General features: G+C 38.4%; 1 protein-coding gene across 1 annotated transcript in view; it reads left to right on the top strand.

The window, feature by feature from the left end:
• LOC140241783 (putative complexin-1) overlaps nucleotides 1-27,036 on the top strand; it is a 71,050-nt gene that overhangs the window by 5,637 nt on the left and 38,377 nt on the right. The window contains exon 2 of the mRNA XM_072321535.1: nucleotides 10,548-10,677. Coding sequence (XP_072177636.1) covers nucleotides 10,623-10,677 — 55 coding nt within the window. The 5' untranslated portion in view covers nucleotides 10,548-10,622. The remainder of the gene's footprint in view (nucleotides 1-10,547; nucleotides 10,678-27,036) is intronic.

Below are 27,036 nucleotides of genomic sequence, written 5' to 3'. Positions count from 1 at the left end.
AAGTGTTATTCTAGTGGACATGACGATGTCTGGAGATCAGGAGGTCGTAGGTTCAAATCCTGCTTGAGTATACATGTACATAATGTATACGCCCATGATTTTTTATCATGGCTACTGCAAACTCAGTGCTTATTTACGTTGATGTAGGGCAATTTGTCAATCAGTTGCAAAGAAGTGTTATGTTTGCCAGACTCTGAAAATGAACTTGGTAGATATTATTTAATGGAGTATTATGAGAAATGCAGCAGTGAATAAAGTTGCTTGTGTCCTTTGTATTACACTAGAATAACACTCTAATTGGTTCACCTCTCCATTGACCAATGCAGTGGCATGGCTTGGATATTACTGATGACAGGAAAGAAAAAAAAAACCACACAAAAAGAAAGAAAGAAAAAAAACCACCCAAAAACAACAACCCTGAACTAAGTGAAGATGTGGATCATCAGTTGAATGTTTCCAGTCAGTCCATGACAATGAGGCAATAATATGATTCTTCATGCTTAATATGATTCTTGATAATTATAGAAGCTGGTGCTGCTGACTGACTGCAGATTTTGATAATTATTACCATCATTATTATTATTTGTTATTATTATTATTATTATTAAAGCATATTCTAATTATCTTCCTTTTATATTATTGTTGTTATTGTTGAAATTATTACTAAACAGAAAGAAAGAATTTAAATGTAAAATTAGCATTTGCCCTGGTGTCCAGACAAAAGGCATACTGTGTGTATTGATACCACTGTCACCTGTCACCTTGTACAGAGAATGATAAAGTACATTTGTATCTATAGAGATTGTTACAAAGAACACAAGGGGAAGCAGTACACTTGTAGTCAAAACAGCATAGTAATGCATGAAAAGGTATTCACTATAGACACTCTCCCAATGGGTTCAATGCATTCTAGTTTGCTTACGAGTATGATAGATGTAGTTGAGAAAACTGATTTTTGTGCCACTCTCATGGGATTTTGCGTACTTGGTAATTAAATTTTGTCCAGAATCAATTTGCTCTGAAAGAACTTTTGTCTAGATGCAAACTGTTTTTTTTTTTTAATCAGTAGGGATTGAATGTATCATTTTTAAAAATCTAATTAGTGTTATCTCAAAGATTAGCATCATTTTTGTCATGAATGGATGTTGTTGCTTTAATAAGGGAATGTGTGAAAGTGCCTCTCTGCAAACAGTACAATACTGTAATTTTACTTCAGTTTTTTTTTTTTTTTTAATCCACTGTAGCATAGGACACACTGAAGCTGATTGTTAAACAGCCCTTTCAGTGATTTTGTAATGATTATTAGCCTTGTGCACATTAGCACACAAAAGCTACTTGAGCTGTGATTTCACCCTCCCTCCGGCGGTCACTTCAGTCGGAGAGCTTTTCCCAACCGCAGCTGCTGGCCACAATCAGACCATCTCCCCTTGATAACCTTCTAAGTATGTGTCGCTTGCCATAGTCTGACCTTTACGGCTCCCTTCCCCACTCATCTCCCATAGGCCCGTCCATCGGAGCGGGAGGAAATTACGCATAACATTGCCAATTTGAATGATTTCTGCGTATGGCCAGCCAGCATGTGCCCTACAGTGGGGCATTTATTAGTCGACCTGTCATTCGCCCGTGGGAGCGTCGTCTGCTCTTGGGAGTAGAGACAGTGTATCTGGGATATATTGCCTATGATTGGCGTAGCCACATTTGCGGTTTTCATTCTATGGCTGGAAGCTGCGATGATTGTATATTATTTGCGAGAATGGCTCTGGTGCTCGGGATCAATTTCCATTCAAACTTGATTGATAATTGTCTCGGGCCTTGTCCTTCGAGGCTACTTAGCATTTCAGCCAGAATGCCAGTGCAACCTTTGTACATTGTATGAGATGTCTGGAAATTTGCATGTAATGAGCCATGTCAATGACTTATTTATCTGAGCATTACTTGCATCAGGCCAAAATTAATCTCAAGAAACGTGCAGCAGATTTGCTGTGTTAATAACATTAGAAGTTCGTGGAAGAGAGTCAAGTGGCAATGACAAAACACTAATTTCTTGATGTTTTTGTTTTTTAACAAACATTCTCCCTTTTTTTAGTGTAATGTCTTTTCTTATAAAATCTAATCTATCTTTTTGTCTATCTTTCTGCAAGTATCTATCTATCTACGTACTTATTGTATGTATACCTCTTGTGTGTGTTTGTGTGTGTGTGTGTTCATGCACTATGGTACCATGGAACAAAAATGCAGCCAATTCATTGTACACATACAATGTAAATAGCAATGTACAAATTGTATGATGGTTTCATATTGGAGTTAACCATGTAAAGCCGTGCAGACATAAAACTTTCCTTAGGTTGTAAGTGGACATTATGGAAAAGTAATGTTGATATTAACGACTGGACAATAAAGTAATCAATCAATCAAGTAATCAATCAATCAAGCAATCAATCAATCAATATCAATTAATCAGTCAATATGCTAATCATGCAAATCACCTCTCCTATTATTATCATTACTAATTCATAGACTGTGATATAAGATAACTGAAATTATGATACAAAGCAAATTGTTCAATTTATTTTTCGTGAAGTGACATTTGTGATGTGATCACATAATCATCTCATCTTATTTCCATGCGGAATGTTTGAATTTGACCAATATCACTATTTTATGAAAACTTTGAAGCTTTGACTTTGCTGACATTCTCAGAATATGATAAACAGTCTGTCTCTTTCATTTTGCCATACGTGTAGATCTGTTAGTCATTGCAACACATTTAAAGTGACTTTCACTTACATTGTAGATAGACTGTAAAAGCAAATCAAGAAAACAAAAGCAAAATGAAATACACACCACTTGTACACTCATGTCCTTTTAATATTATTTGTTTGTCTTTTAGAAGTGCATACTTGTACATGCACACATCCACTCACACTTGAACTCATTTTAATGCATGGCTGTGTATGAAACACAACAAACATTAACACACCCACAAATACACACAGGCACACTCACACACACATATCGTGCATAGTAGACATTTTAATCTGTATTTCACAGAATATTTTGAGGCTGGGGTTAAAAGCGACATTGGAGCCAGGCCTATGTACAATATACAGTGATTGTATGTGTATGACACGCTACAAGATTGCATTATTTATATGCAGTAAGGCTGAGACCCTTGATCGCCCTCAGCATCTGGTTGCGTCTTTAATTTGTCAGGTAGGAATCCATTGAAAAATACATTCAAATTTCAAGTCTTCTATAGATCTAAGTACTGACAGTATGTCTATGATTACAAGCTCTAAGACTTGAGATAAATGTTTGGAGAAAAGGTTACAACTTTTTGATAGAGATATATTATTTAATACAATTCATTGATTCACATGCTACAGCTGCACATGAAATCATTACTTCCATGAATGGTCCATTTGGATGGAAAATCTTGCTGTTTAGTAGTACAATAGAAGAAAAATTTTACAATTATACCTGTCATAGATATTTTTCATCTAACCTCTTAATGAATTGTATCAGCCATTGAATTTTGTAATAGGCTATAAATTCTGATTATCACAAATGGCACACAAATGTGTTGTTCACCATGGATTGATCTATCAATACTTAATGCCCAATACAAGCCAAGGACCATAATTTACAAATGCCCAGACTGAGGATGTATCCTGCAGGAGAAGAAGTAAAGGATTTAAGTATCATGGGTTTACACGTATGTAATATGTTGAATCTTGCATACAGGTGCAGCTAACTTCATCAGAAACTGTGGTAACAAATGTACAATGTAGTAAATGATGACAGAGACCTTTTCTTTTCAGATTTTCTGAGAAATTGGTGTTTGTTTGTTTGTTTGTTTGTTTTTTAAACAGGAACAAGGAGCAGCTGCTAACCTGTACAGGAAAAAATGTGTGTGCATTTGATTTCTAAATTCATGTTCTTCTTTATGAGTTACATGCACACACACACACACACACACACACAAGCACACGCATGCAACACGCGCACACGTACACACCCCCATACCCATGGCAAGATCATTTACAGTGGGAGCAATGATCAGCAAACATTGTAGATATTTGGCTAAAATCTCCATTGTCTTCCCCGCCCTCTCACAATATAAGATATCAGTTGCTACCATATCTCCTCCTCTCTACCATCTATGTCAGCCACATTGCTTACAAATGTTTGTGATTAGTATGTACAATGTATAAATTTGCTGCTTAAATGTCAGAGAAATCTCTGAGTAAGGCTAACGATGAAGCTCTACACTAAAATGCTGAAGCAGTAGTGGGTAATCAATAAAGTCATTCAGATTCTAAGTGGGATTTTGCATGCACCTGGTAGGGCCCCGTAGCAGACATACATTAGATTAGCTTTCAGATTCAGACCCTTGAATATTCGCTCCAGAGCACCGACTGTGCTGTATAGTCTTTGGCTTGTGTACTGATTGAAGAAAGGAGATACTCTTCTTTTAAGTCACATAACTGTACAGTCGCCATCTTCATACTTGGACAAAGAACCATGAAGGTTTGGATAATTTTTTTTTCCCATCATTTTTGAGAAGATAGCTGGATGTATGGCATCACAATGCAAGTTATATATTTGGAAATGATTTGCCTTCACACTCGTTAGACTATCAGCTAATCAATCTACACTGCACGCTTCTCACATGTGCCTAATAGAATATTGCTGTTGAGTATGTAGAGTTCTACCATGGTATGAAAGCCCATTTAAGATCAGCTGTGAGGTTGTCATATTTGAAGTCTTTAAAATATCCCTTTTCTTCACAAGAAAAACTGTATCTGAAGGAATGCATGTACATTGACCATTATTTATGACTAAAATCTTTGTTGAAACAGCTGGAGGGTTATAATGGTTTCTGAATGCTCATGCACAATCATGGTTACACATACCACATAATTGATCATTATTGATAAATTGATAATTACGGTATCTTGTATCATTGTGGCTGTCAAATGTTGAATGTGTAGTCTCCCAGGATGACGATTGCAGTCACACATTTCAAAATCCAGGGCTTCATTATGTGCCACAAGGGCTTGTATTGAAGTTCTGTATGTACAATAGGCTATGGCACCGAACCTGTCAAAACAGGAGACCCCATGCTGCATTTCCTACGTGCTTCCACGTGTAAGTCAGTCGTCTACACATAAATAATGCATGGTGCCCACCATCCTTCACCACATGATATCTCGAGCAATTTAGCACTGTGTGCATAAATTGTGCAACCATAATCACTTTTGAGGCAAGGCAAGCAGATATGGGAGCCATCTCATTTGTCATCCGTGCCCACTGGTAAATTTGCAATGTATTCTTGTCATCCATGAAACTGAGAAGAGGGGAAATGCATCGGTGTCAACAGGATTTTGAAGATTTACATTACAATGAGAGCAATTAAGTGGGAAAAGGCACAAATAGACTCATCCATCCCCATTTTGTTTTGCTGTCTGAAATTCTGATCTGGAAAGAAAGGTTGGATCTGCTCCATGAAAACAGCATCAATCAGCTTTGCATACCAGGTGCTCAAATAAGAAACGAAGGGCCTCTAAACGTCATATCAGGTCACCATTAGAACCCTTCGATGCACAAATTCTCACGCCTGATTTGCAACTTTAAACAGGATGTTCGATAGTTTGAACCCAACGTTTGCTAAATGTGCTTACATGTGACACTTGGTGCTGACGCTGGTGTGATCAAGCGTGACTTGCTGCGCATGTAGCTTCAATCTTGTTGTCATCCTCTGGAATATCGAGACACGTAATGCAGGCACTCAAGTACTTGCAGATAGATTCATGTGTCGTCATTATGAATATCTTGATGAAAATATGGCTTTCCCTGGCTGTTGACATATTTTTGTACTGTAAATTTTTGTATTACAAGTAGAACTGAGTTTAGGTTATGTTTATCAAATTTCTGTGAGTTCCGAGTGAGTGAAATTCAATGGAAGTTTTGTCTCAAATCAAAATGTTGAATATTCATTAACTGCTTCGAACTGTTGAGGTAAAACTAAATCAAGGTCACTTTTATACCTTTTTTTTCCAGATTGTGCGTACAATGTTTCACCTTTCAGCAGAATTGAAGACTCCATATCAAGTGTGTACTTAAAAGACAGATGAGGCGAGAATATGAAAACAAGGGATATTCTCAATTTTCTGGAGTTCACTATCCTTGATTACATTGGAACTTCACTGTAGATAGTATTGGAAGCAGTGGCATTCATACCACATCTTTTTGCTGTTGAAAGTGTCTGAGTTTGCATGTTTTCAGAGGTCTGTTCTAGATCAGTATTTTCAATGAAAAGACCATCATATAGAAGCAGTCAGCCATTGTTATGGTGTATGAGTATGACATTGTAGTGTTTACATGAATCTGCTATGTGAACAAAGCGATTACTCACATTATATGGCATTGACATTATGTATGCACAGAAAGTCCTTGGAAAATTATTCTTGGAATAAAGCCTCACATGAATCAGCAGATTCTGTGTACACTTCTTGTGTGTGTGTGTGTGTGTGTGTATGTGCTTTATTAAAAAGATTGTTTCCCTGAGCACTGTGGTTGGTTTTCTTTAAGTAGATAATGTTCAAATGCAGACAGATCTCATGGTACATGCACAGAACAGAATATGGTATATGGTTCGATTCTTTGTGTCAAAAAAATTTGTAACCAAGTCATGCCAGTGAGTCAATATCTTCTGTAGACAGCACTTTTTGTTTTGCAAGCCTGTGCATAAGAATTTGAGAAGCCTAAAAGAATGAGATGATCTAATGTTGAATCTGTGCAAACATCCTTTAATGGTAACTTCCTAGATTATGTATCTTCTTAACACTACAAAATGACAGAATGCTGATGATAAGCAAATGGAAATTTCTAGAGAGCACCTAGCAGACATACCTGCCAACCATTCCTATGAAAGGAATATCTTTATGTTTATCTATTTTCAGGAAGGAATAAGCATGTACATGTGATTCAACTTGTATTCATGATTTTGTGAAAACCTGGTAATAGTACATACACCTTGTACATGTAGTTGGTGTGAGAGATGTATTCTTGTAAACTCTCTCTGTGCCAATTAGTCAAATGTGCACAAATTCCACACACAAACCTATGGACAAGAAATGAATGTGGCACGCAGAAGATTAATTAAATTTCAGGGTTGACAAGTATGCACAAGATGGTGGTATGACATTTGCTCCTGTGACAAAATTGCTCCGGTCTTTTCTCCAAGGACTTAGGGTAGGGTTGTGATAGGGATTTACATGTAGGTTTAGTTCTATGTGAGGATAAGGATTAGGGTTAGGGTTGTGTTTGGGGGTAGAATCCATGTTTGGCTTAGTGTGCAGATATTTCATGGGAGCAATTGTCCCAGGAGCAAATGTCATGGAACTGCATGAGATAGATTGTAGGGAAATTATGGAGTGTAGCAAATTAAATGTTATTTATGAATGTAATGATCAGTATCTTTCAAAACTACTTTTAGTCATCATGGGGGAAAAAAGATAAGCAGAACTTGACCATCTGTACATTGAATATGATGTTTAAAGCCCAGTTGTGCACCCTGGTCAAAATATTCCTGTTAGGAAATGTTGATTTCCACAAGCAGGACACACACACAAAAAAAGGGGGGATGAGAAAGTAAAAAAAAAAAAAAAAGAGATATGAATGCTCGAATTGACATGAGAAGCAAATGTCGGGGGGTGGGGGGGGGGGGGGAGGTGGGGGCGGAGGGGAACATTGGAGATTGGCCAGAGTTTAAGGACAAGTCCACCTTCATAGACATGTGGATTGAGTGAATGCAGCAATATTAATGTAATACACCAGTGAGAATTGGTAGAAAATTGGACAATCTGTTCAGAAGTTATGAATTTTGAAAGTATCTGCGCAGTCACTGCTGGATGAGAAGACTACTACGGTGATGCATAATGTCACATGCATAGAACGATATGAGGAAAGTGTACAGAGAATTTCGCAAAAGTTTATTTTTTTGAAATAAAGTGCACATTTGCTGGACATATCACTGACGTATGTAAAGGGTCATATTATTACCTCTACCTTCTGAAAGAGGCAAGTCAGGTGTTCTTTTATTATGAAAGAAAAGTGAAAATATGTTGAATTTTCCTAATATTTTTCTTACATCATTTTGCGCATATGATATCACAAGCTCTAGTAGACTTCTTGTCCAGCAGTGACTGAGCAGAAACTTCAAGGATTCATAACTTTTGAATGGATTGTCTGATTTTCCTCAAATTCTCACTGATGTGTTATTGCTGCATTCACTCAATCCACCTGTCTATGAAGGTGGACTTGTCCTTTAAGTCAGGAGAGGAGAAGGATGTCTAGTCTCATAAGCATGGGCACTCCGGCTGGCATCCTCCCCGTTGTTTACCCAGGGATGAGGGGCTGTTTGAAGTACTGGCAGGGACTGTGACACGACCCCGGTCATCTTGTCCCCAGCAGAGCTGCACTGATTGCATTTTGTCGACGTACATCTCGTTATCTGGCCAAGAAAGCTCGGGCCTGACGAGACAGTGGCAGGGCATGATATTAGAGGGGAGAGGGTGAGAGATAGAGAGAGAGATAGAGAGATAAGAGAGGGAAAGAGGGGAGAAAAAAAGCTAGCAGGCAAGCAGTGGTAAGAGGGACTAAGATAAGAGAATTTAGGCCATGTAATGAAAGATGGCTGTACAAATTTGAAGAGTTGACCTGAATGTACACACGTGTCATAGAGAGTTCTCTGTTTATAGAATATACACTGTACTTTCATACTGCAATCATTGTGCCATCATATACTATCATCCTAGTTTTTGCCTACATTGATGAATATCATTCTCCTACTCCCGTCCCCACCCCTCATATTGAGCAAGTGGCATTTGATACTTCTATCAATATGGGGCAAGTGTACAGGTTTACACGCAATGTACCTGTAGATGTAGGGCGCAGATATTTTATGTACAATGTATGCGCCCTTCTTGAGTAATCTCGTTTACATAAAAACTGCAGATGTGTATGGAGAAGAGGGAAAAGCAGACATGAGGGCCATTCACACAGAATAGGGTGAAATACTGTGGTGTTAAGTGCGGTATGTTGTTTTGTTAACGCAAATACCTTGCGAAATACCGTGGTGTTTTATGGAGTGGTGACTCAAACTTCACGCGAATTACGCATCCAACATTTCAGTGTGCATCCTGTTGCGAAATAACGTACCATTCTCCCCACTGCTGCAAATTTCTGTTGTGACCTGACATACTTCCTATCTCCCCCCCCCATACCATTATATTTTCTAAATGAAAATTGTATTAAATGAAATACATTGGTGCTTATGATTACTGTCTTATTTTGCTAAAATAGGAATGGCAACAACAAATTACTGTGGTAAATAATGCCACAGTAATTTCAATATGAATGCACCTTTGCATTCATAGACTTTAAAGAGAGATGTATAGAAATGGACCTAGGCACACTGCGTTGACTGTACTCAAGACTGCACACTGGCACTGGTCTGACAATCCCTGACCCGTAAAAATCACTGTCAGACCAGTAACTTTTTCAGGAATGGACCAGTAAAATATGGAAAAAATGGGTTAGTGTGCAGCCCTGCTGTACTGATGATCTCTGAATATAATTTTTACAACAATGAATAAACTCTTTTTGCATACATGTTTTCTTTTATCAAGGACCAATTCAATTCAGTTCAATTCAATTCAATTCAAATTCTATTTCATTTTTTGACAAAAAACATAATACCTTTTGCTTTCTTTGATAACAAAAAAAAAAAAAAGGTTTCATATTAAAGAAAAATGATGCAGAATGAAAAGAGTATACAATAACCAGGTAAAGAATACCAAGATATGATGGAAGAAAAGTTGGCAAAATATTGCACTCGGCCATTCCAAAATCGATTTTCATCAAATAAACTTTGAATTCCTCTTAGAATGGTATGCTCTGTACTATTTCGTAAGTGGTTTCTTGGTATCTTGCCAAAAGTTAAAAGCCCAGTCCTCATCTCCACCAATACTGTACCATCCCTTTAAAACATAAGAGAGCAAAATGCACTGCATGTACATGTAGCAGAGTTAGAGTGGAAAATCTGTCACCAGGTTGGAATGATTGATGGTGGGTGGGGAGATGTAGGTCACAAGCTGCAGCCAAGTAACCAGTTTCTGACTTGAATTGACTGTCGCTCGTGCTGTGTACTTCAACATGGAAACACTGCCTGAGGTAAAAACAGAGGGGAAAAAAAAAATTATGAAATAAAAGCAGTAAGACTGCGGTTTAGTCTCACTGCACACATGCATTCTTATTTTTTATGCAGAAGATGGATGTACTCCATTCACAAATGTGAAGTGTAATGCAAAAAAAAAAAAGCTGCAAAAAAAAAATGACAAAATATACTGAAAACAACTTTGTCTGAAGAGATACAACGTAAACCCTTTCTGTGTCATCTTATCATCTCATAGCCTTGTTCTTTTCGAACTTTAGCATTTTGATGTTTTCTCTTACTTTCTGTGGTTATCAAAAACCTGCAGGCAAGGTGCGATAAATCAAGACACACTCTTCTCTCCCAGGAAGACTGAGAAAGTCAACAAAGACAAGAATTCAACATGGCGGGCATGGCAGCTAAAATGATTCTAGGCAACAAGCTCAACAGTGTCAAAGGTGAGAGGTCATGACGCGGTCTTTGCGAGGATTTGGCCTGAGAACAGCAACAAGGTGTCAATAACAATCTGTTGCGTGTGTGTTTGTGTGTGTGTGTACGTGTGTGTGTACGTGTTTCTCACAGAAATTGGTTGATACAAGTAAAAATTATCCAAAATGGTCAATAAAAAACATCTACTTGTATATATTATAGTCAATTTGTGAGATAATATATTAATTTATAAAACACTGAATGAAATCTTTTCTGCACTTCAAGAGCTCCTCATAATTGTGTGCTTAATAGTACTGAACAGTTAAAAAGAAAATGATACAGTTGTTATGAATGTTTTGTCACAGAAAGCATGGGACAAATCATATCAAATAGATTATGAATTTTTTATGACATATTATCATGAGCATGTACATATACCGTTCCACAGACTAGAGTTTTTAGAAATTTAGTTGTTCCATATCAGAATAAATAGGAGTATAGTTTCTTTTTACTTTGGAACAAGCAGGTGCATTGTGAAGCCAAGTGGTCAATAAATCATTGTGACATAAAGGAGGTCTTAATGTAATTTTGTGCAAATGCAATCAAAACTAAGGGTTATCTTATCAAGATGTTAACTGACTGACAGGTCGTGATTACCAGTTAGCTATTTTCTTGTTAATTTTTGTCTTTTTTTTTTTTGCTTGATTTGACTTTGCACCTTCTTTTTATGCCTCCGCCACAAAGTGGTGCCGGAGGCATTATGTTTTTCGGGTTGTCCGTCCGTCCGTCCGTAATGAATTTTGTGGACAGCGTAACTAAAAAACCTTTTGAGGTATCCTAATGAAACTTGGCATGTATGTGTATTAGGGGGTGAAGTTGTGCCTATCAACTTTTGGGTGCACATGCTCACGGTCAAAGGTCAAAAGGTCAAGGTCAAATGCTTAAAATTTCACTATTTCCCCCATATCTGTGCAATGCCTGAAGATATTTTCTTTAAACTTAGTGTATACATGTATTACCCAATTAAGATTCTCTGGTGAAAGTTTGGGTCATGAGGTCAAAGGTTAAAGGTCAAGTAAAAATGTTGAAATGTCACTTTTTTCTCCGTATCTTGGAAATTGTTCAAGGTATCTTCATGGAACATAGTATATAAGCATGTACTGACGGGCAGTGGTTATCTAGGGAATTTCGGGTTCATGGGGTCAAAGGTCAAGGGCAGTACTTCAAAATTTTACTAATTCCCTTATGTATGCAATGCCAGCAGGATCATTATTTTAAAACTTGGTGTATGCATGTATAACCCAATAGAGATTCTCTGGGATTTTTTTTTTTTTGCCAAGAAGGTCAAAGATCAAGTGAAAATGCTGAACTTACTTCTTTCTCCATATCTCGGAAGTGGCTCAAGTTATCTTGAAACTTAACTAGTACGTATTTATGTATGTTCTGCCTGACAGTGATTCTCTTACAAATCTTAGGGTCAAAGGCCAGATGAAAATGAGAACAATTTACTGTTCAATACAGAAATTGCACTTTTTCTCCATACCTTGAAAATTACTCAATGCATAAACTTATGCAAGGGTCAAAGTCAAGTCAAATTTCTTAAATCCCCAAATACATGCTCTCCTATTCATCCAATTAAACAGGTCAAGGAAGGTGAACATTCAACACATTTGTGACAAACATGTCATTTCAATATTTTGCCAATTTTGTGCAAATGTAATCACACATTGTCCACATGTACTATAGACCTATTAGAAGAATCATGCATTATGGCGGAGGCATACTAGTCGCCATAGCGACATTTCTAGTTTTGTATTGTTTTATGCTGTATATAATGAAAAATGAATTGTGTCTTTTAACTCTTGTATGTGCTATGGTGGAAACCACCTGTGTGCCACATTATACTGAGACAGCAACGTAGTCACACTTTGAGAAAACATTCTGTTTTTCAAATCTATGTAAATTTTATAGATTTCTGTTAAGCTGGACATGTAGTGAGTAAAGTTGTAAAGAAAATGTCAAGCTTTTCTTTGATGTAAAGTGTATAACAAATCTATGATTGCTTTTCTTTCAAATGACCAGTAGCTACATTATCGTTTACAAAGGCATGACTTTTGCACACAAAACAGTGGTAGAAACTCAGAATATACACACAAATTCAGTAGGGAACACCACTTGCTAGTCAATCACTACATAAAATGCAAGCTATGTGTGAGAGGAACAGAATCGCGAGAAACGTTTTCATTGTATTGGGGCATTTGGCGATTTATCGATTGGTTTGGATGGGTTTGCGCGTTTGAGCAAAATATGCGAAGTTGGCACACCGTCCACTGAGTCGGGCATGTAAACGTGGCACATAAAGAGTTAATAAAAGAATTGGTTGTTTGTGTTGAAAGGCAGTTCACAGTTAGCAATGGTCTGCAATGACTTCAGAACCACACTTTTAAAAAATGAATAATATATCATATAGTTATAATCAGAATGGCAGTCTAAAACAGCCAAGTAGAAAGAAGTAATTTGCATGAAAATGCTGAATTTTCAGCTTTTGCTTATTTGTTTTAAATACAAGTGTACAGAGTAATACACATTCCCATAATGATGTAATTTCTGATATAAGGCACTATGGTAGGTAGTTCATGACATGAATATTTATGATATATAGTATCATGAAGACCTATCCATTTTTTAAATACCTCTCTTTCAAGGCAATTTCAAGAGAAAGTCTGCAATTACCTCTACAGCTCTGCACATGCTCAGATACATGCAGGAACTGTGAACTGGCTTAGTGTACAAATCTGAGGCATATACTGTATCCACGACAGAAATCTAACCAAACAAACCCTATAGGGACAAAATGATAAAGGATGAAAACTTAGAACATGAATGCTGTACACTTATACCTCATCTTTCATTTCCTCCATTCTGTCTCAGTTCCTAATCAAATCCTATGTTTCTGAGACTTAAAGGGACACTGGTAGTCATGCAGCACATGCTGCAAAATGATCAGTGCTGCAATACAGTGGCAAAGGGAGGAAAGCTCAGATGTAATCATGTACACAGCGGGTTCCAAAATAAAACTCTGCTCGAGCTGCCGTGAAGCTCATCAGGCAGCAGTGCACAATTTGCAAAACCAGAAAAGTGATCGGGGCAGTCTTGTGTATTTTAGCCTGGTGATTGAGATGTTAACGGCTCAATGTCTGCCACAGGACATTTCTGCACCTCTTCCTTTGGTGATGAGAGGATTCACGATGGAAACTAGCTATCATAGACCCCGTTTACAGTGCGAGGCTTGGCCGCGGCTTGGCCGCGGCCATGCCCAGCCCCGCTTCAGTGTAAACGCGCAAAAGGCCAAATGCGAGGCCAAAATTGGCCTCGCATTTGGCCTCGCTCTGGAGGTGGTCTCGGCCGCGGCTCGGCCGCGGCCGAGCCCGGCCTTTTCTTGGTGTAAACGCAAACTGGGCCAAATGCGCGGCCAATTGCGCGGCCAATTTTAGTCTGGCTTCCAAACCCTCTGCATGTATCTTTCGCTATTCAGGATATTAATCCCCTTAACGTCGAAAACTAGTATAGTCTAAGGTGGTTTTGTCGTGCAAAGGATTCTTTCCTTCGGCAAAGGTCTTTGCCCGAACGGCGACTTCGTCTCCACGGAATTCATTTGGCGAAGGGTCTGAGAACCAGACAATACCAAATTGCATTTGTTTATAAGCAGAGCGCCACTACGACAAAATATTGAAAGGTTTGAATCAAAAGCGCGGCCGAGCCCGGCAGTGTAAACGGACAAAATTGCGGGGCCCGGCCTCGCAATTGAGGCTGGGCTCGGCCGCGGCTCGGCCCAGCCCCGCACTGTAAACGGGGTCTTTGATCAGTTAGCACCACAATTGAGGTCTGTGGGCTTGCATGCCATTTACATATTTATCTACGCTGTATATGACACCCTATGGAGACTTGCCCAGGCAGAGCATGAAAAAGCTGCCATATCCAGATGGGTGATGGCTTTTCCAGGACAATGCTCCCAATCAGTGGCAAAAGGACGGATGTCATTGTCTCAGTGATGTGATGAAAGTGCACTTGCTCCTATTAGCTTTTGCATGCAGAGAAAGATTACGTTAAGTTTATTTTGTATTTAGCTTTTTTTTTTTTTTTTTGAGGTGTCTGTAGCATTTCCAAAGAGGGGCATGTTCCCAGCAATTACAGTAAAAACTGTTAGTAAGAAAACCACACAGGTTTCACAGGTAAACAGTATACATGCATTTCACTATGTTGAGAGTTGTGAGACAGTTTCATGAGTGGTGAAATTCACTACTGATAACAGCATTGACATAAACGAGAGAAGTATCGTTCCTTTCAAAGAAAGAAAGTTGATGTTGATATGTTAGGGAAGGCAAAATATTTGTGAGTCATTGATTGTGCTATTTATCAGTCCACTTGAAATTGAAAACAGTGAAATAAATTGTATACTGTGTACACTATTAGCCCAAGTCACAATGATATCCCATAAGCATTACAGAATAGCCAAGCTCTAAAAAAAATTAATAATAATAGTAAGGGATATTTGTATTGCCCTTTACCACTCAGTCTGAGTGCCCAAAGGGCATAAAAAAAAGTGAGAAATTACTTTGTACACACTAGCATTAAACAAAACAAAACAAAACAAACCAAAGAAATTTGTTATCAATATATTGCCAAACAAATTGAGTCATTACTCCGATATATGCAGCCATGATGGTTATTTTGAAATTGCTTTCAGTAATACTTACCAGGTATCTGTGAATTCATTAAATGTGAGTTGCAAACTGCCAGGACTATACCAATTGCTGTTAGTATCTATCTTGCTCTTCTCAAGTTTTCTCTGGTGTTGTCTCTATACGTTGTCAACCAATGAATTCACACCTTAGTCCCGTGATCAACATGGATAACTACTATAAAAGGGGGGGGGGGGGAGGGGGAGAAAATGACTGAGAATATTTGGGAAATGACAGCAGTGTACAAGTTGTTACCATCTTGCAGGAGTGAGTCTTGTGTCCTTGACTACTGCTGGCAGAGTGATTTATGATCTTCGTTGAGATAATACGATAATATCAGGTGTCTGTTGGTGAAACCTGCGGCATCATGCCTTTACTGAAAGCAGACTAGGTAGAGATGATGGCTAGCATTTGTTATTGAATTTGACTATTTCTCCCTCTCTCTTTTTTTTTTCTTGTCTCGGTGTCAAAAATATTGATTCCCCAAAGGCCAAGCACAGTAGTCTCGTGATCATAATGTTTTGCCAACTTTGTCACTTCAGGAACAGTTCTTTGTTGTTGATTGTAATACGAAAGCAGTGAAGCGCGAGTTATCGCATTTGAGATCTATTTCCGTAGGCAATTAGCATGAAGCACATAGTTACAACTGGAAAATATGTATGAGTTGGTATGGGCTGCTAGATGTGTGTGTATTATGTGTACCACTGAATACACATTTACAGGTATCATGTAGCTGCCAGGAAAGCATGTCTTTGGATTTCAATAGAAAAATCAATAGCTTTGACAAATCAGTTCGTAAATTTGCAGTTTTGTAGTATTTAGCAAATTTTATTAAACAGAAGAGAGCCATACTGTTCCTTGTTACTGTTACACTCTCCACATGCCGTCTTTAAATTAAAGTCGTGGATGCTACATGTATATTTACTATGCATTGCTGTGGCATCCACAGAAGCTTCTTCCTCAAGGCACGTTTTTCCTTTGTATCTACAGTGTATGAATGTGTTTAACTGTTGTGGACATTTAAGTGGTCATAGTGGAGGTTTCCTTAATGTACAGACAGGATATATACAACTGTGCGTAGTTGTATTAAGGAGAAACCTATCATACATATCATGTTTATGATGAAGATGCATTAATTGTGTGTATGTTCATGCATTTTAATAGGGCCTCTCTTGAGTACCAAAAAAAAAAAAAATGCTTTTCTGAGTGTCAATAAAACTTTTCGCTCTATCTGCCTCAATTCTACCAAGAGATGTGAATGAAATGTATGTCAAACTGAAATGTCCCCAATCAACAGTATACTGTGCAATGATGCTGTCTTATTGTGGTAGTTTGACCCCAAAGTCCGGTGAAATCAGCGCAGTCAACGTCCCAGATTCGCAAATTACCTACGTCAGAACCCACTTGGAGAGAAACAGCCCTAATGTGGTCGATTGACGGCAATGGATGCGCGTCTCTTAGGGTGCGGTGTGAAAGGTGCTATGACAAAGTAGGGTAGCGTGCCTCTTCTGCTAGACCACCTTGTAATACATTTTATTTTCATGAAATATTCCATGAATAAAATATACTCAAGTCAAAAGTGGAGATCACATCAACAAATGCATGGAAAAGCAATGAAGCATGAAAGTGTGTACCATATGTTCCCTTCCCCTAGCTAGAATTGCTGTTTAGCAAAGCTCACTTGCAGCTATGGAAAGCAAGTGAATACCCATACATGTTCATGTTGTAGGGTAGCACAGATCTATGCATTATGTTTGTGTCTCAATACATTATCGTCATCATCAAAATTGAGTCAGGCCAGGGAGACTTCCTGTTGTAGAATGTCCCATCATGCAGTGGGACAGGAGAGCTGACGCCTCCTGCTGGCAGGGATGCAGAATTCATCAGGGGGTAGTTTGCATAGTATCCCACAGTCAGATGAGGTTGGTTCTCCCTACAGACAGGTGGTTGTGCATTATTGGCATTCTGCAGTGCGTGCAAGTGAGCTGCAGACTGTACAATAGTTTCCTTACCCCCCCCCCCCATCTACCCCTTCCCATCTAACCCTTTACCATCTACAACCCCCCCCCCCCCCTTCATCGCCCCAACCACTTCAGGGGTTGCAGTTGATGTGATTAATGGAAGAGTTATGAGGTGTAATTCAATGATGATGTTGTTGCTTGAAAAAAAAATACAGCATGATGTATTGCACTTTACCATCCATTCCTCCGCTGGTGAGTTATCATTCAATGGTCCTTATGAAATGATACACAAATGAAGAGACAGCATATCTGTTTTATCTTCTCAAGATATGAATGCTGTTGATTTCATTATGCACAGTCTAGGTGGAAATTCAAATGGAGTGGATGTTATACATTGACCATTGCTGTTGATGTGCAGTTTAACATAACTTGGGAATGAGGATAAAACAGATGAACCCATCTGGTGGATAACTGGGCCCATAACATGAGATGTCTACATTGTGGCATAATATATTGCATGTAATTGCAGAGTGAAAGACCATATTTTTATGAATATTGCCTTCTTTAGCCCTCATTTACAGTAACATGTTCTCCACCTTTTAATAGATTACTTCGCAGAGGAGTTCATCCTTCAATCCCTTGGGTTTGGCTTTTTCACAGAGTGTTTAGACCACCATATGTTACATACAGTCTCATAAAGCCCAAAGGTATTCCTTACCCTGCACTTAATGCTTCATTGTATCGAGTGTGTTGTAAGCCACACCCCTTCAAATAGATGGCTAGTCTTCAGCAGAGGCCCTGCACATTTATAGATTTGATGTTTGCTAGATTTGTGTGCCATATTGGTGTACTTCAGAATCAGTACTGTTGCAAACAGTTGGGGGAAAGTACTTGGCATTTGATCAGCATCTTGAAGTCTACATGCAACAAGGATGAATCGCACGAATGCTCATGCTTCCTTGATAGCACTGAATATCTGCAATGTAGCAACAAGCATTCTTGACATTGTGTTAACAGATAGAAAAGCCCTCCTCCCCCCCCCCAAAAAAAAAAGAAGGAAAAAAAAAAAAAGAAAGAGTCAAAGACAAACCTGGGTAGTGAATGCCCATCTGTAATTAAAAGAAAATCCTTCAACTCCAGATAAAACTCAAATTTAGTAGGAAAGAGGCCATTCAAGAGCAACACCTCAAGAGGTATACAAATAATGATACACACATGGACTCAGCCACCCACACACATGCACACACAGATACAGACAAATACAGACAGACAGACACACAAACTCATCTCATAAATTACAAAATTAGTGATTCAGTAACATCTGTAAATGTATACGTATGAAAGGAAAGGCTAGACGTGGAGGTATATTTATAAACATAACATAACATGGAGGTACTTGACTTGATGAAATATCAGACCACTGAATATTCATGTTACAACCAGGTAAATCATAATTATTTAAATTAGTGAAATTCTTCCGTCGAGATGTTTTTCATTGCAACTTATTGACAAATTTGTCAATCAGTTGCACTAACACATGTAAATCGTATTAAGAAGAAAATAAAAACAGTTTGAGTAATAGCCCATGATCTAGAAAGCTGCATATTCTTGAATCTTCAGTTTCAGGTAGCTGTTTTGGTCATGTAATTCCCATTGTCAAATGTACAGTACTCATAATATTCCTGGATACAAAGTCTTGGTTTTGTTGTGAAAAAATACATTTGCTGAAGACTGTTCAAGTTCTAGGGAATATTCCACATTCAGTGTTTTGATTTCATTGTTCCCACTCAGATGGGTCCCATCATAGGGTATTTATGTTTACATGCTGACAAACAAACAAAAAGGAGAAGACTCATTTGTGTATTTTTAGTGTCAAGTTAGTACCCTGACACAAACTTTTTAGGGCGACATGTCAGTGCAATGATTCACTGAATAAGGTCTGAATCTGCCAGACTAGTGGTGCGCCATCAGCCTAAACGCTAAGTGTTGAAGGCAGCGTGCCCATATGGCAATTAATATTCATGATTGAGAGACGGTTCTCTCCGCACACACTTTCCCCTGCATACTGGATGTAGAAGGAGACCAAGCGTGTTGTATACTGCAAAATGGCTTCATTCTTGGGTAAGTTTGCTGCAAGTTAAGATTGAAAATGCCATCAGGATTTGCTGGTGTGTAAGATAACGAGAAAATGGTACCTCGCTCTAATTGCAGTCTCATCTGTGGGCTCGCATAAAAAGCTCCATCCGGTGCTGTCGTCACCGAACGGTAGCATTTGAGGAAATTACAGGGTATTGATTTTAGTTTGTTCATCTCATTGTGTGTGTGTGGGAGGAACTCGTTCTGTGGAGGACTTTATAGCCTTAAGCATTATGTTTATGTGTATTTTGCAGAACTGACTTCAAAGTGAGTTTGAGATGTGATTTGCATTCAGCAGAATATCTCACTGTAGGGGGAAAAGAAAGAAAACAAACCCCAAACTGATATTGACTCAATGTGTACTGACAGAAAGGGTGTAAAATATCACCAGCTTTTGCAACCTGTATCCAAGAGCCTCTCATAGTGTAAGTGCTGATAAATTTTGATGGTTTTCCTCAGACAGAGTAAAACTGGCACGTCAAAAATTTGACTGCATGTTGGTCTCACATCACTGGGATACACTTCAGAAAAGAATACAAATTGGCTGGACTAGAATATTACAGTAGTAGTGGTTGGGAAAGAGTACATAATAGCATTTTGATGGTCATAAATGCCAGTGGTGTATGAATGCTTTCGTATACATGAGAGCAGAGCAATGATTTGCTCACAATGGCTGTCTGCTCCCCTGAGTTGTGACAGTTTACGGACTGTAGAAAAGCACTTGGAAAATGAAATTTTGATGACTAGATCTGGACATACTGAACGTAGTTGCCTCCGTTGGTCCATCCCGTCGGTATTCATTTACTCAGAATGCAGTGCACATACCATGGGTTTATTTTTCCCATAGAGGATACACAGTATGTAGCTCTAGCTATACAGGGTGTCTCAAATAAAACTATACACTTTTGAAATGGCTGCCGAATAAGAAATATATAATTATGGGGGGAAAGGTTTATATGTATGGATAGCCTATGGACTCAACTTTCATATGACACCAAAAGGTCTACAAATAATTCATGCTTGAATGAGCACTACTCACTTTTGTAAAGGGTATGAAAATTAGGCTGCGCAGGAATTAGCCTTTTAAATTTTCGACAGGTGAGTCCGTTGGAGCTTACAAAACTGAAGTTAATATGATAAATATTTATCAATTGCGATCTGTTTGGGTTTGCTGAGTGAATTTTATTGTTTATTAAACCAAACTTTTATGCCTGAGTAAACTGCAGTTGCATTTATTTTATTGTAGCATTGCAAATTTTCCTGGTAGACTCAGTGGTGTGTTCATGTGAGTAAGGATGAGGTGATGGTACATGTTGCAATTTCCATGTTACACACTCTTATTTTTTACATCTGTGACTTGAATTAAAACCTTCGCCCCACATTGCAGTTATTTTCAGATTACTAGAATAGCTCATTGATTTACTTAATAACCAGATGGGGATTATGTAAATTCATTATTCAAATACATTTTGTTGAAAATTTTGCTGACTCACATGAACACACCACTGTGTCTACCAGGGAAATTTGCAATGCTACAACAACATAAATGCAACTCAGGCATAAAAGTTAGGTTAATAAACCATAAAATTCACTCAGCAAACCCAAACTGATAGCAGTTGATCATAAGTTTATCATATCAACTTCAGTTTTGTAAGCTCCAACGGACTCACCTGTCGCAAATAAGGCTAATTCCTGCGCAGCCTAATTTTCATACCCTCTACAAAAGTGAGCACTGCTCATTCAAGCATGAATTATTTGTAACTTTTTGGTGTCATATGAAAGTTGAGTCCATAAGCTATCCATACATATAAACCTTTTCCCCCCGAATCATATATTTCTTATTCGGCAGCCATTTCAAAAGTGTATAGTTTTATTTGAGACACCCTGTATATCAAATGAAATATTGATCTCCATTTGCTGTGCTGTTAGATGCAGCTCCCTCTATGCGGTCACTCAGTTGTGGCCATGTGTCCATTTCAGCCTTGAACGACAGAGGATGAAACTAGCTATGTCTGGTATGGATGACTTCTCCCCCCCCCCTCCACTTTCTGATTCATGGAATAAAGGCTGCATTAATTGTCTTTCCCATATTTGAAACATAAATAATTTCAATACACACTATCACAACATGATTTCAAAGGCCTTCTGGATTGCATTTCTTGAGCTCTTGCATTTATCATCTATTGCGAGTAGGGAGGAAGGCTCTCCATTGTGCTGTTTTACTTGAGGAGCAAAGGTCATGTAGTTGGCGTGGGTACAGGTCTGAGCTATAAACGCATTTCAAAATGACTCTGCGTTTATTATCTCTACAGAAATGTATTTCTGGCTCAAATGCATTTTAGATTGCACTGTTTTTGGCATTTCTTACCCCATAATCAAAACAGCTTGGTGTTTATCATCTGCCCAAATCTCTCTGGAAGTCGATTGAAAAACCTAAATTCTCCACCAGTTCGCGAGTTGATAAATGCACCCATAGTCATACAGCAAGAAAAGTGGCACTGCCCAGAGATAATGGGCATTGTGTATGATGCTGACATATGTGTACCACCCCTTGCAGCATTCTATGACATGATGGAATTGAAAGGATTGTGTGGTGTTGAAAGATAATTGCAGCTGATCAGTTGGCGCTGTGGGCAGTATAAACAGGGGATTGAAATTTCTCAGTCCCTTTAGCCTATATTCGATTCAGAAGTCATTGACTGTTTGTGTGCCAATTACAAATAACCCATTAACCCATTCATTGTCCAGTAGCCCTTGACAACAGGTTAAAACCATATCATGCATGGCCACAAAAATGCCCTCATTCCAGTCCAAAAAATACCGTCATGCCAGACAAGATCCCTTTTCAAGGAATTTTGAATTCTCTGCAGCCTTCTGACTGCGCAGTTTGTACAGTGTATGTTATTAAAAATTACTGATTGTGACTCTTCACTGATTGAAATATTGCACTTAGTTGAAGTATTACACTGCTTTGTCACAATTTCTCCTTTGAACTAAACTAGCTGACAGTTTGAATCAAATTCTTTAAAAAAAAAAAGTGACACTGCTGTCCAAAGGATGTTATCTTCATTGTGCAATGGGCAAAAACAAAACAAATCAAACAACTCCAAACTACAAAAAAATCATCATCAACAACAACAACAGCAACTTAATAAAAGGACAAATGTGAAGATTCCTTTATAACTTCACACTCCACCAAGTGTTTGTGAATACATGATGTCAAATACAAGTGCACATTGACGTCAGGTTTTAGAAGGCGTCAATCTTTGCATACTTCATTCCTCCCAGCCCCCTTTCCTTATTTGAGATGCTTTTTGTCACAAATGTCAGTAATCTATACTTTAGTGACGCCACAGCCACATTTAAAATTGCCAGTCTGTAAAATCACCCCTTCCCTTTCCATTGAAATTAACGGCATTGCTTCTCATCTAGTGAGAAACAACTTGTCAACAAGTTTATACTGCACACTGTCAGTGGTTAATGCATGCTCATGCTGTGAGTGTCCAGACACTTTGTCGTTGTTGTACTGTTGCCTAATGGGCAAGGTGAAAAAACAAAACAAAACAAAACCCCAAACCTGTGGGCATTCACCACCACTGTTGTTGACAGGAAATGGAAGAAGACGGGATACCGTCAAACAAGAAACATTCGCGGCTTGAAACTTTTTATAAATTGGAGTCAATGGCCTTTTTTTTGCAGCGTGAAACTTCCTTGAATTGTCACCTGCATTTAATGCATCAAAACAAAACAAAACAAAACAAAACAAATCACATGCATTTTTACTTTCAGGAATCTTGGTTCCTTGCGAAATTCGCAAAGTTTCATGCACTGGAAAATTTCTGGTTTCGATTTACAGCAGTAGGAATTGATCCATTATGCGGATCACACGCCAACTGGGTGTCAATTGGCAAAGATTGTAGAAACTTTCCTTCTTGATGTGAAGCCCAGTTTGTTTGAGGACGTTTGTCATAATCATACAAGTCATCCACTCTTGACAGAGTAAATTTTAGAAATATTTCGCAAAGATTTTTCATTTTGGTTATTGGTTATAATAGTATGCTCGAATGACCCGAGTACAATGTACCTCCACATACAGTTTCAGGTGGGCAGAAGACAGTGGACAGTTGTAGGTATGCTACATTTTCACAATTCTCATTTATTAAATTTAGCATCCTGCAGGTGTTGTGCTGTACTTTTTAGGTCAACACTGTGTTATACTTAAGTTCTTTTTTTTTTGTGTGTGTGTGTTTCTTGATATCAGTTAATGACAAAACAGATTCTAAATAGTGCGACAAAGTGGAGTAAATTAGACCAAACCCAACTGGAGATATGGGAGAATAAGCTCTTTGCATAATTGGGAGGAACGGGTGCAAGGCCTGTACAGAGATTTTAGAATATCACAGCAAAAGGGCAAAGTAGAATAGAAACCATGCCCCTCCTGAGTAGAAATCATCTGCTGATTTAGTGATTAGCAAAGTGTCATTTGTGATACATAATTAGGAGAAACATGATTCCACTTCACTTTCAGACTTAGATATGTACCAATGAGTTCTTCTGCAGATCTGAAAGTGCTTTTTAACATGTATCTACACTCAAGCAGTTTGTCTGATGTGGATATGAAGAGATATATGACTCTCATATCTTGTTCTGTAAGTTGTTGGCTGAAGTCGATTAAGTGTAATTTTCTTTGAAGAAAAATTTGATCAAATGAAATAGATGAAGCAACTGTCCAGCGAGAAACACTGACAGCATGCAGATACTTGAGAAAGTTAAAATAGTTGAATCACAGAGAAATGGATCGTTTTGGTCAAGTGTTCAGAAACTGCAATCCTACCACAAAGTCATCGTTGCTAGGTTTCATTACAACACAATGTTGCATAGATTTGTTATTTGATGTGAGAAGTTTTTGTTTGAGATCACATTCTAAAAAAAAAAGAAGTATCGTAAAGAAAAAATGGTTTGATTGTATCCTTACATAAAGGCACCCATCGTAGCCAGGAGTCAGAATATCATGTTCAATAGCGATGGCAATTAGTGAAAGTGATCCAGAGAACGTTTGAGTGCCAAGCCTCCGAGCCAACCACAGTGGGCAAAATGATTGGAGCCTGCAAAATACATGTGACCTGTGGTTTGTGCATTATGCTTCCTACGCTCCAGTTCTACGATAGAAATGTTGTAACATATGTTGCATATATCTTTTACACCCGTGCATGTGGGTGTACTTAGTACTCCAGGGTGATAGGCATAACGGGCAATTCATTGTAGATGGCGAGTCCCAACTGTGAAAGTAATCATATCTTCCCCAACGACGCTGCGGAGCCGAAAGTGCACACTCCAGTGATCGTGACGCTGTCACTCTTACTCCGCCTCGTAAATGGTTGTGTTGCCTGCCAGCGTGCTGCGAGCTGTGGGCGTCGTGTTGAGAGCGCAGCATTTGAAAGGGTCAACTCAACCACAGAGACATTTGCAGAAAGAGCACTCCCTCTTAATTGGATGTGTTTCGTCTGGAATATGGCCGGGAGTAATGCAACCACTGTACATTTGTTGATGTACATACTATGCATTTTCTTCCTCTTGGTGTGTCTGTTCATGTAGACTTAAAAAAAAATAAGAGAAATAGAAAGTAAAACATGTAGAACATGGGATGAGACTATACACTCAAGTGATATTTTTTAAAGGACAGAGATATGATGCGAAATTGGAGAAACTGCTATGTCAGTGGAAAAGTGACCACAAAGTAAAAAGAAGATCCTTATAGTTATACCTAGTTAAACTCCTTCTATTTGCACTTGACTATGAAAACATGTGGGAAACTGAAATGAAAGTGATAAGTCAAGAATATTCACAGGGCAAGAGATGAAAGAGAAGTACTGTTCAAACAAAAACAAAATGAGGGAAAAAAGAGGAGGAAATAAACAGCAAAACTGGAAGTACCCACTTTGTGTTTTGATAAAGACATTTTAGAGGACTAGAACAGGTTCATATTTTTGACCTGTGTTTAACTGCAGTGGTGATTTCTATTGTTCTGTCTTTTCATTCCATTATTTGGTTTTCTTCTATCTGCATGATATACTTTACACTTGTATATGGCATAAAGTCCATGAGCACATTGAGGGCTTTGCAAATTTAGACTCATAAAACAGTTTGTGAGGTGTGAAGTTCATTGAATGAGGCTCATAGCAACAGAGTGCTCAACACATACATGTACATGTACATTGTAAACGTCAGCCCTCCACAAGAACCTGAAGTTAGCGATTTTCCACCTTCAATATTACTTCCAATTGCATTCATACATACATGTAATGGCCAATATTTTGTGTGCTTTTGTGTTTGCAAATGTATCAGTTCATTTATGGAATTTGTGCAAAATGAAGCCACAATGAAATAAAGTACATGTGACGTCAACAGTAAGACTGGTGTACAAAGTGTATTTGATCTGAACTGGGTGTGTCTCCAAGGCATTTGAGTTGTGAGGAATGATGAAATTTGGGACCGATATGCTTGGATGTATGTCCTATGCATCACTCTAAACCTGTGTACTCCAAAATCTTGAAATCCACCAGGTTCATGTACATGTAGGCTGTGGGTTTACACTGAAGAGTGAGCATGCCATAATCTAGAGAAGATGTGAATATATAGCAACATGAAGTGACCATGTGTGTGTGTAATGTTTTCTGGGTAATTGTAATTCAACAAGTTAACACCCAATCCTGTTTTCCCCCTTTCAAAATATGCAGTTTAAGCACATTGTATGTGCTTGTTATGAGTTCGAAGTAAATTTTGTCAATATTACTATTTGTATTAAACACTGTTTGAATCTGCCTTCCACGGAGAAGAATCACATTTAGATATTATATATCAATATAGAGTATTTTCCAGTGCATATCTCTTGGTAGAAACTTTGTTTTTCATCTGAAAGGACTTTTTGATTATCTAGGGAAAAAAAAATCAGACAACAAATGTTTGTGCATCTTATTCTTTAAAATAAGAATTAATAGAAGTTAATGTGTTGTCGTATTTTGCTGCTAGCAAGGGCAGGTGGAAATGTGTGTGAGCGATTGAAAATATTCTTATTGTGAGGGTAATCATAAATTGTGTAGCTAATGAGGCAGCATTGGGACAATAACAAGAAGATGGTAATCACTCACTTTGAAGCAGTTTGCAATCAAGTAGAAAATCTCAGTAGTTTGGTGAGTTTCTGAGAACCCCCCAGGACTTTATGTGGTTTTGACCTCTCCATTAGTGTTTTCTTTGTATGTGTGTGTGTGGAGGGGGGGGGGGGGGGAGGTGGATGGAGGGAATTATAACCGATTCTTGGTGCCTAGGTCTCTTAAGAGTGTCGCACCGATATGCCACAATTGAAGACTGTTGCCAGCGAAGTATTTTCACCATCCCTGGCTTGGTAGCTCTATCGCTTGCCTGTTCCCCCAGGGATTGGTTAGTATTACCACTTTAATACTGCTGTCATTCTCTGACCATGCCTAATGGCTGGCTATGCATATAGATCCGCAATCTCCGTAGTTCCCTGTCTGTGAGCCACTGTAGGTAT

The sequence above is a fragment of the Diadema setosum genome, chromosome 18 (genome assembly GCF_964275005.1).
Source record: "Diadema setosum chromosome 18, eeDiaSeto1, whole genome shotgun sequence".
Lineage (NCBI taxonomy): Eukaryota > Metazoa > Echinodermata > Echinoidea > Diadematoida > Diadematidae > Diadema > Diadema setosum.
The sequence above is the reverse complement of the archived record's forward strand: the minus strand, read 5'-3'. Positions and strand labels throughout refer to the sequence as shown.